This window comes from Acanthopagrus latus, chromosome 2 (genome assembly GCF_904848185.1).
Source record: "Acanthopagrus latus isolate v.2019 chromosome 2, fAcaLat1.1, whole genome shotgun sequence".
NCBI lineage: Eukaryota > Metazoa > Chordata > Actinopteri > Spariformes > Sparidae > Acanthopagrus > Acanthopagrus latus.
Window position 1 is genome coordinate 19,136,229 of NC_051040.1, and position 10,874 is coordinate 19,147,102.

Here is a 10,874-nt window from a genome sequence, read left to right on the forward strand (position 1 = left end):
ATATATATATATATATATATATATATTTACAGATTCTCACAACCAAATGATGTGTTTATTTATTTATTTATTTATTCCAAAATGAACACACAAGGCAAAGTACCAATAGAGGATAGGACAAATCAGGTGAAATTCTCCCCACAGCTCAACACGTTCAAACCTTTTGTATCAAAACTACTTTGTAAAAGAGGCTATCTATGGAAATGTAAGCCCAGAAAAAGCTTGATCACTTTCTTATGAGAGCCACTTAGAAGTGCACATTTGCTTAAGTAACATTGCTCATATCTTTGTTGTGTACATTGGCCAACATACCACCTCTGTTGTGACCTTGAAATTCAGTTCAAAGTAAGTGTGTTATCTTGTTAATGTTACTTGAGAACTGATTATTTTGGATAGCTGTACTGTATATACTGTAGATTTGGAACTGCTGCACCTTGGAGTAGTGGACTGCTCTCTTTAGCTTTTCCTATGTCAGGAAGACAGAGTAAGGTTTGTAATGTAGAATTTGTATGTGAATTTGGTCTGTTTATTTCTCTACTTAGTGGTACTCTAGTGTTACATCAGCATTGGGAAAAAAAAAAAGAAGAAAAATCACACGACTCAGCTGTAAACTCTGTCATGGTAGAACTGAATGTATTTATCTTTTGACATCAATAAATTTATGTGATGTGAAAAACAAGCAGACTTGTTCATTCGTAACATTCCACTGAAAGCCAAGTGAACATTGTTTCGTAGAATATTTATCCACATCAGAATTAGAAAGGTATGTATGTCACAGATGCAGTGAGACGCAAATTCACGACAGTTGAACACCAGCTCGGAAGCTGCTAAACAAACATTCATCATTGTGTTTTGTGCTTTCAGAGAATGCTGCTTAATGCAGTAGGCAGTGGGAACAAAAATACCAGCTTAACTTTGTTAGCTAATAATGGGCTCTTGAAGATGAGGGAAGGCAAACATTTACACAGAAGCTAGTGGATGAATATTATTAAATGCAAATGTTTCAGAACTGCAGCATGCTGTATTGAAATTCAATTAAATTTGGGTTGTTTAAAGCTCAGAAAGTTGAGTCTAGCTCACACTTTCTTTGCATAGAACCATTTCTCCTAACTAATAATGTTCAGACACTGTTACTCCTATAAGCTTTCAAGAACTTAGCCCACATTTAAGGAAATAGGCTTACTTAGTGTCTTAGATGAGAGGATTGAGACCACGAGTTAACTTGGAAGCTGGAGCCAGAAAATGATTAGCTGAGCATGCATAGCATGCTAAACAGCTACTGTACTGTCACCTTCTCTAAGGCAGACCCTGTATATGGCCCTTCGATTATCTGTTGTCAAGCACATATATTTCAAATCTGACCCCTCCAAAAAAAGTGACTGAATAGGCCTGGTCTAAAGTTTAAAATCTACTGCGCCTGTTTGTTTAATTTTCAACACAATGTTCTGTTACCATGCAGCATGTTAACAACAGCTGCTTTTTTTTTGTTTTTTTTTTTTTACCTTGGACAGAGTCAAGCTAAATGTGCCAAGCTGAGCTAATGTCTTGTGGCTTTAGCTCCAAACTAGCTGTAAAAATGTATAATGTCACAATATTCTCTGCATCAAAGCCTTTGTTAAACCCTAACCCTTAACTATTACAGAGAGTACAAACTATTGACATTTTTATGAGTTGACTGGTCAAGCCCAGTACGAAGTGAGATTCAGTAACATGAGGCACACATAAGAGAGACAACTTATATAATCAGCGACGGTCCACAACTCACAACCTTTTAATGACTTTTACTTCACCATGACCGCAGGTTTTTTTGATAGTGGGTCATACATGCTCGACTAGAATTGATCATTGTGTCTTTGACATGTCTGCCTGAGCTTCGACATGGACGAGGGAAGGGTCAGTACCAGACCCGACATGTGTTATCCTTGCTACCTGCAGGAGAGCACAAATACAAACATGTTAAATGTGCAGCTAAGCATTTCTTAGGGCTGGAGAGGAGCTGCTCAAAGCTATATTTTGACACTGTGTGTGTGTTTGTGGAAAGTGTTTACCTGTAATGATGGTGTCGCCCTCATAGTTGAAAACACAGGAGAAGATCTCGTCAGTGTGTCCCTCCAGAACTTGAAGGCAGACACCTGACTGAACATCCCACAGACGAGCTGTCTTGTCTGAGCTGGCAGTTAGGACCCTGCTGCCCTGGGGGCTGAAACAGATCTACCAAGAGAGACAGGAGTGCTGGTCTTATTCAGAGGTGGATGAGTGTGCGCTACATAAGTGATAAAGTGGGCAGGAGGGAGACTGCTGAAAAAGAGATTATGTCAGAGGTGACTGAAATGACAAAGGCAGGGTGAAAATGAGTGAGTTTAGAGCAGCATCACCACCTCAGCAGCATTATTCCACAGCGGCCATTCAACTTTAAATACTCAGTGGGGATCAAGGCACCAGTGGTGCCACACAGTGAAGAGTTTTTCCAGTTGAGTATTATGTAAATCATCGCTGAGGCTGATTGTGTTAGATCCCGGGGTTATCATTCCCTGAATGGGTTTATATCCCAACAGTGAGGTAAAGGCAGAGATGATTAAATGAAGCTGGCTCTAGATGGCCATGAAAGTAAAGTGTGTTTTTATTAAAACTCTAAACTGAGCACCAAGGAGCGACCCTAGAAAGGAAATGGAAACTGACAAGAGAACTGACAAAGATAGAAGACTGGCGGAAGAAGATGAGAGTGCGAGCACTGGCAGGTACGGAGATGGAATAATAACAGATTTAAATGGACGAAAAGGGAAAAAAAAAAGAGACTAAAGCTGTGCCCTAATTTTATGTTACATGTTTTATGTCGAAATTATCTACATTCAAAGTTGTAAGCATACATACTAAAACTGATTAATTTTCTAATGTGTGCTGTTGATGGATGCATAACCCAAGGTACCATATTCTTAACGGGTGACTTCCCTGGTTTCAAAAAGAAGTCTGATTGTATGTAAGCCTATGAGAAAATGCCCCAACATCTCTCGCTTTGTTGACACACTTTCCTTACAAGTTTATAGTCTCAATCACTTGCTTCAGTTCTTCTTCAACACAGCATAAGGTTCATTTAGCAAATTATGGAACATTTTGGAATAAAATAGACAGTGAAGCAGGATATGCTTCAAGGACTGGCTACCTTGCGATTGACAAGTCGCTACCACAACACTTCCTGGGGTTCTCAGTCAGATCCAGTCAGTATGGTAACTCCCTCCACCCTCTCGTACAATCATGGTCACTTCTGGCTCCAAAATACCATAATGCTAAACTCAGTCCCTCAAAACAGTGGCTCACAGTCCAATGGGAGACATTGTGATGGTTTTACACTTTGCAGGTCTGCCTCAAGCAGTCATTATCCAAAAATGTGACTGTCTTTTTAAAAAAACGTATATGTGTTGTTTTTAATAAGAGCTAGCTAAATTCAAAACTGTAATCTACTCTATCATATCTCCAAATTGAGAAATAAATTGTGAGAGATACGCATGTATTTAGCTATGAGATTGTTTAAACTTTGCCATCTTGTTTGTAGAAGAACAAAATCCTCAAGTCTTGTATTAAACATCTGCAAAGCCAAGATTGGTAAATATTGTGGGTTACATACTAGGTCTGTAATGACTACTTGATTAATTGACTGGTCACAGAGTATTTCGAAAATCAAAAACGTGTTCCAGTCATTTTTCAAACAAAAACTGAAAAAATGTGCTAGTTCCAGCTTCTATATATAAGGACCTCAGTTTTTCTTTGTCATTTTTCACAAGAAAATGAATGAATTGTTAAAATATTTGACAGACTTATCAATATTAAAAGTAATTGTAATTTGTAGCTGTGTTAGGTACTTAGCGTAATATTAACACACGCTTTTCTACCAGGCACTGCAAATGTGCCATTTACTCAGTCATCTTTTCTCTTCAGCTTTGAAACACTGTGCTGTCAGTGTGCTCCACACATTTCACAATAATGTGACACTTGGATTATGAAAAATCTTGTGTGCAAACGTTACACTGGCATTCAGCACAAGAATAAAGCTAATGGAGTGACCGAGTTAGAAAGGATTTTTCCTTCCAGCGGGGACAAAATATTTGAAGGCAAAAGGCCTTGTGGATTCTTCACATGAAATGATGTACAAGGTAGAAATGTGCATTCAAGGTCTTAAGAATCAGTCATTAACAGGTTACCATTCATATTTCACAGAATTATAACATGAAGAAGCTGAACGGTGAATTACGTAGAGATGGCATTCTGAGACACATTTAAAAATAAAAGCAAAAGCATCCAGCGAGAGTAACAGGAAGAGAGACCGATGGAGGGAAAAAAAAGAAAATCATGGTCATGGTTAAGAAGCATGGAGAGGAGGGGAAGAGGTGTCCTGTTAGGCAGAGATTAGTGTCATAATCCTCTGGAATGATCCTCCATCCAGCCTATTTATGACTGACTGACTGCCTGCCTGATATGTGTCAGTAAACAGATGTAACTTCCCAGCCCCTTGTACACAGAAACCCAGGCAGAAAGAGCCTGCAGGACATACACACACTTGTGCAGAGCAAAACACCTGGAGAATAGTTAATGGTTAAAATCACTCGTGTTAGAGTACAAGGTCAGTGCGAGGTCAAAAAACACTAACGCCTATAACAGTGTGTGTGTTTGCTGGACTAAAAGCCTTGTTACACTGGGTTAAAGGCTCTTTTTGAGGGTGTGTGACTACATGTGATGGCATGGGAACAACATTTGGTGCTCTGAGCTAAAAGGTTAATAACACGAGGTCAAAGCACGCTCACTTACTGTAGGGTCAAAGATGACAGATGGTATTTGTAATTTCTCATGGAGAGAATACTGACATATAGTTTGGAGCCCAAAGATTCAATTAGTCAGATCAACGGAAGCGTCACTACAGTCCCGTGTCCTACTTGCTGAGCTTTACCATGTGACACAGGGAGCACAAAACAGCCCGAAGCCTGGACTCCTGTCCCAACACTTCAGCATCACAGTTTATGCCATGTTAACAAGGCAAGCACAGAGCGACATCCTATTTACGGCACTGCCCAGCAGATACAGAGATTAAGTAACATCCACCATGTTCACCAAAATCACAAACCCCTTTCACACCTGCTTGTAGCCTGGTGTGTCCGTTAACTTGTGGTTTTGCCTCATGGCCACTTACACCCAAACATGTCTGGGAAATGATGGTCAGATTAAAGTTTTAAAAAATCTGCAATATTCATAACTAAAATCAAACTATCTGTTATCCTGTCCATTGAGTTACAAGTTTGAGAGGAAGTAAATGTGGTCCCTGCTGTTTCCTAGTCATTTCCTATCCATAAATAACAAATAAAAAATTCTGTTGAAATAGTCTAGAAAACGTATGTTGTGACTCACTTTTGTGCTGCTCTCTGCTCCATCAGCCTTCATTATACAATGTATGGCTTTAAAAAGCTGACATGTGCAATGGTTTGTGACCATACAGCGCTTGATAGCCTTAGACAGACACAGCTGCACTAATCTTGAAGGTTCCTTGTTATATCTTTGTTAATCTGAGAAGGTGTTAGAATTTTATATGTAACATAATAATTGAGTTTATCACAGAGAAAATATACACTCAGGTTCTATTCAAAAAGCAGCAATACACACATTGTGGGAATGTGTGTATTCAAAACTTTGTAACTGACAACTCACAACTGTGACTTAAGTAACTCTTTTTAATTTATTGTATGTTCCATCTACCTGCCCAGGGACTATGGATGGAAAATAGCAATTTGCTAAAACCCGCTGAAGTGCACCTCTCCTTGTTATATACAGAGTTAATATTTTATCGTGCACTGTCCCTGTTCAAATAAAAGAAATAATAATAAAAAACTTAATACAAAATTGTATTACAGAACAGAGGCTCGTAAAACAAAAACTAGCAACAGATGGGGTGAGACTTTGGCTCTCTCTGGTGACATAAAACAACTTTTCACAGGCTATGGCAGAAAAGCCATTTCGAGTCATGTGACTTACCTTGGAGATCTCTCCATCATGGCCCTCTAGGGTCATGAGACACTGATGTGTGTTTGCACTGAACACTCGCGCTGTACCTGACAGAAAGAGGAGCAGGCAGGGCTGTTGGTGTACATGCACTGTACTCTTTTTTTAACCTGCATTTATGTCAGTGTTGTTCAACTCAGAAACTGTGGGGGGCGAGGTTGCTTTAACCTAAACCTCAGGCATGTCATCAAAAGGAAAAGTGTAAATGTGTACAAATATAAAATTCTAAATAAGAAATGAAATGGTGCAGCATTTTTCAATCTCCTCGGGGCCCCCTGGCCTGCGTGTTTTAAACATTTTCTGTCTCACCACACCTAATTCAAATGACTGGGTCGCTATCAGGCAAGCTGATTATTTGAATCAGGCATGCTGGAGTAGGGAAACTGTTAAAACATCACCCTATGGATAAAAAATGAAAAAAGGTAACTAGTATTCACTGTACACCAAAAAACATTAACTATTATATATGTTTACAGTATGTACAACCTACTGTTTATATGTATACTGTATATATAGACACATAATACTATAACAGTGTAACTAACATAACTTTACAAGTATGTCATTAAGTAAATGACATGCTGGTCTCACCATCAGCAGACGCAGTGGCAATGAGCTGACCACTTAAATCAAAACACACATCCAGCACCTCTTCTTTGTGTCCAACTAGGGTGGCCACACACTTCCCACCGCCTGTCTCCCACAACTGCAAATACATACACACGATACAGAACAATCTGAGTGACGTTATTATAAACACACACACACATAACACATGGGCGGAAAACATGTACTAAGACACATGCATGTGAACAAAACAAACATATGCAGTCTCATGAAATAGACTAGCATGTAGCTGTTAGCCTTATTATGTGGCGTTATTTTAACCATCTCCCCCAGAGGAATGCAGTAAGGTGGATAATTCTTACTTGTGAGCATGACTCATCTTGGCATAATTAAGGAATTAGGATTTAATTTTTGCTCCTTTAAATAATGGAGACCTCAGAGACAGGAGGTGGAGAGAGACGGAGAGTGTGAAAAGGAGGAGGGTGGATATGAATGACAAGTTTAAAATGCTAAATAAATGACAAACTATATTGCTGTAGTCAAAAAATACATTGCTAGTCTGTAAAGGGACATTTTTGCAGAATTATCCTGTTGAAATGTATTGAAATAAAAAACATCCGACTAGCAAACACAATTGACAGTTCACCTTGCAGGTTTTGTCCATGGAGCCTGTGACTATGAGAGAGCAATCCCAGTTAAATTGAACGTTGCTGATTTCCCCCCTGTGACCAGTCAGAGTGTGGACGCGTCTGAAAAACAAAGCAAAACAAAGGAGAAAACACAGCGGTCAGTGCACTCCTGTATGCAGAATGCTTAGGTGCGAATCAATGCATGCACCGTATAGTATAACTGATGACACACACGTCAATGCACACATTACAATAACAATGACCATGTCTGACCTTCCTGAAGCAACATCCCATATAGCAACTGTGTGGTCAAAGGAGCCAGTGACAAGCTGATTTCCCACTGTGTTAAAGCACAGAGAGAGGACCTCTGCAGTGTGACCCTGGAGGAAATCAAAAGACAGCATGATCCCTCACTGACTCATTTCTTTTTTCTTTCAATCCCCCCCTCCTTCTATGCGCTTGTATGGATGAAACTGCACATCAACAACCCAATATTATTTATTCAAACAAACATACACACCTAAGCCTAAAGGGTAGACTGTTGAATTCTTGATATGAATAAATAAAAATAAAGCATATGCTCGAGATTCTGTGCTCAATTGACGGCTGTCAGCTTGATTGATTCTCCGTGGTGTGAAGAAGCGAAAGAACAGAAAGAGCTGCAAAGCGTTGCTTCTGACTGAGACAGAGCCAGCCGACCAACCAGTCACACCACGAACCCACATGCAGTTTGTACATCAAAGAGAGCACACTGCTTCCCTCAGAGGGGGTTATGAGAGTTATTATTAAAGAGTTACAGCTACTTTTCCCACCATATCAGGGGTGGAAATGTGGGGTAGAAAAGGTGCCAGCCATCAGCAGGAGTAACAACACTCAATTAAGGAGTAATTACTCTTAGTAGTGAATGAAAAGTGATGCATTATTAATGAATGAATGTGCGTTGTATGAGAAAAAGGAGAAAGAGAGGCATTGGGATATAGTAAGTAAGGAAAAGATAACTCACAGTCAGAGTGGCCACCTCCTCCCCAGTCTCCACATCCCACAGCTTGGCAGTGGCATCCATGCTGCCTGTGGCCACCAGTGTACTCTGGGGATTGAACGCCAGGCACACCTACACAATACAACCACACAATACTCTAACACAGAGCCAAAAGGGATTTGGAAGACTAAGCTATTGTCAAAGCTATGTATGTAACACCAAAAGTAAAAGCTTTAATATATGCAATTTGAATGCTCAGTTGGGCCTAACTTTAAAGCCCTTTATAGAGCAGCCTATTGTGTATGAAGCAACACTTGTGCAGCACTGCTAAAAATAAACAAAAAAATGATAGTTTTCACTTAACTAGAGTCATACTTACTATTTCTGCCATGTGTCCACGAAAGGTATGAAAACATTTGCCCGTCTCAGCACACCACAGTTTGCAGGTCTTATCAAAAGAGCCGGTGGCAATCTTGTCTCTAAGTTTCCGAAAGATCAAATACAGCAAAGAAACTGTCATTTGTAAGATGAACAGCCTCTCTGAAAGCCTAAGTATGTAGAGCAATGTTCTCAGTTGCTGTACAGGTTTTGCTGACAACGCTCATTACCCATATGGGTTGTTGAAGGTAATTGCATACACCACGTTTCTGTGACCCTCCAGCGTGTGCAGCTCTCTGCCTGAGGCTGTGTCCCAAACCCTACATGTCCTGTCATAGCTCCCAGTGATAAATCTGCAGAGTGTTAGAGAGAACAATAAACAACAACGACAAAAATACAGAGCTTTTCCTCAACTCCAGAGTGCCAGACTTTTGTGTGTTGCAGATAAACTTACCTTGACCCTGATTTGTCAAAGGCAACATTTGTCAGTGGCAGTATGTGTGCCTTGAGCTCCTGCTTAAAAAAAAAACAGACCAGAAAGAGGTTGGGAAAAATAACCTCCAAGGCAGTGTTGTTATTTACTTCATTCATCTTAGATGACCCCATTTACAATTCTTCTGACTTTGATGTAAAGGGAACACCTCTCCCTCTTGGCTCTTCAGTGGTGGAAGGATTTTCTCTCTTTATGCAGAATAATCTCTCACCAGTTTCATGACTATCCTCTGACTTACTGCCCCCTAACCCACCCTGAGCTCATACAAATTAAGTCTTGTGTATTCCTCAAGATGCTAAGACACTCATGCAGCACCTGTATCATGTTACAAGACAGACTGTTACCATGATTCTAATTTTTTTTAAAATTGTAACTTAACCACTGCTGCTCTCTAGTGCCTCTTTTGAGCACTGGCATATTTCACTAGTCAAACTCATCACTTTCCACGTATGTACAGAATGTTAACAATGAACAAAAAACAGACTATACAGACTATAATGTTCTGCTGTAATAAGCTAATATTGCAAAATGTTTTATCATCCAAAATCACAGCTGTACAGAAAGAAAATAAATGAATGGATGTCTTCACCAAGAGCTACTTTATAGATACTTATCACTGTGCTGACTGATTCATTATCCACCAGTAGTACCGACCAGTATCGGTTTGATTTCTGACCTTCATGAAACAGAACCTGTGGTGGTCCTGCTGCTTCTGTTTCTGTTGAAGTCGAACGATCAGCTGTTTAACCTGATTAGCGCGGGAGCCTGTGATCAGAGGCTCTGATTGGCTGATTTCTGCCAACAGGTCATCTGGGTTTGTTCTGCATGGTGGGGAAAGTGTGACTTTTAAACCTCAGACTGACCGATGGTGATACTTTTAAAAATGATAACATGACTTTTATTTAGGAATTGTAAAGGGTAAAAACATCAGTTGCAACTCATCCAAATAACGTTTATAAACGGACCACACAGCATTTATTATCATGAGGATCTTGCCAATAAACAATTGCTAATAAGTCATTTATAAAGCACGTCATTGCTTGTCAACTGCAACAAAGTTAAACAGTTAAACAAAGTTAAATTAACTGTGATTTTGCCGTTTTGAATCATATATAATTGTCTATCTTAATGATATCATAGATATTATAAAATCTTACCTAATATATATGTATTAAGAGACCAAGAAAATAATACAGATGACCCTGCTCCCACAATAGAGTTTTATGACATTACACTTATCAAAAAGCCACTAGGCTGTTGGCTAGCTTCATACATTTAACAATGTATGACACAACTCACGCACTCTGGAGTCAAATCCAAAAGGTCGATTGATTTGGTCCTCAACTGCCCTCCTTTGTCATATTCCAGGATTATACCTGATAGCAGAAAAAAAAACATTTAAACGAGGAGCGGCTATCCATGTCGGCTAAACTGAACAGAACTAGCATTCACTCGGCTAACATTAACCAACATAGTGGTGCAGCTAGTAACGTTAGCATGTAAGTTGTTGTCAAAGTTGAAAACCTTCCTCTACAACAGTTCCATTCAGACGAAGTGACGTTACAGATGGGACACCTTTGCGTATTTTAATTATTTGTATTACCTGGAGGATAATATCTGAGGAGGAACCGCTTTAGTTTCATGTTTCCATGTGTTGGGTTAGCTAGCTTCTTCACATAACCTATCAACAAAGCGTTGCTATGGCAACAAACTCGCGGCACGTGCAGTAATGACGCATGCGTATCACGAAGATAAAACCTTAACGCTCAGGTGGCACCGCTTTTAT

At 39.6% G+C, this 10,874-nt stretch overlaps 1 protein-coding gene across 4 annotated transcripts; it reads right to left on the minus strand.

Moving 5' to 3' along the window:
• Positions 1 to 607: 607 nt before the first annotated feature.
• Positions 608 to 10,842, minus strand: daw1 (dynein assembly factor with WDR repeat domains 1). Of its 4 annotated transcripts, none has more exons than XM_037086273.1 (13): positions 10,692 to 10,842; positions 10,392 to 10,464; positions 9,765 to 9,909; positions 9,050 to 9,108; positions 8,826 to 8,948; positions 8,597 to 8,696; positions 8,242 to 8,349; positions 7,512 to 7,618; positions 7,256 to 7,358; positions 6,634 to 6,748; positions 6,016 to 6,092; positions 2,049 to 2,211; positions 608 to 1,929 (listed from the first exon to the last, which is right to left on the minus strand). In XM_037086273.1, the coding sequence occupies exons 1-13, from the start codon at positions 10,729 to 10,731 to the stop codon at positions 1,895 to 1,897; spliced, it is 1,248 nt and encodes a 415-aa protein (XP_036942168.1). In that variant the 5' UTR covers positions 10,732 to 10,842; the 3' UTR covers positions 608 to 1,894. The 4 variants fall into 4 exon arrangements, 3 of the variants coding, with proteins under 3 accessions (XP_036942168.1, XP_036942159.1, XP_036942181.1); XM_037086264.1 differs by having other exon boundaries at positions 9,050 to 9,111; XM_037086286.1 differs by having other exon boundaries at positions 9,050 to 9,111; positions 10,388 to 10,464; positions 10,692 to 10,758.
• Positions 10,843 to 10,874: the final 32 nt, after the last annotated feature.

Coding starts and splice junctions, on each gene's coding strand:
- daw1 (XM_037086264.1), bottom strand. CDS start 10,731: ATGAAACTAAAGCGGTTCCTCCTCAGATATTATCCTCCAG. Junction 6,749..7,255: donor CCATGGACAAAACCTGCAAG/GTGAACTGTCAA, acceptor ATGTATTTGCAG/TTGTGGGAGACAGGCGGTGG. Junction 1,930..2,048: donor GGGCGACACCATCATTACAG/GTAAACACTTTC, acceptor GCTCTCCTGCAG/GTAGCAAGGATAACACATGT.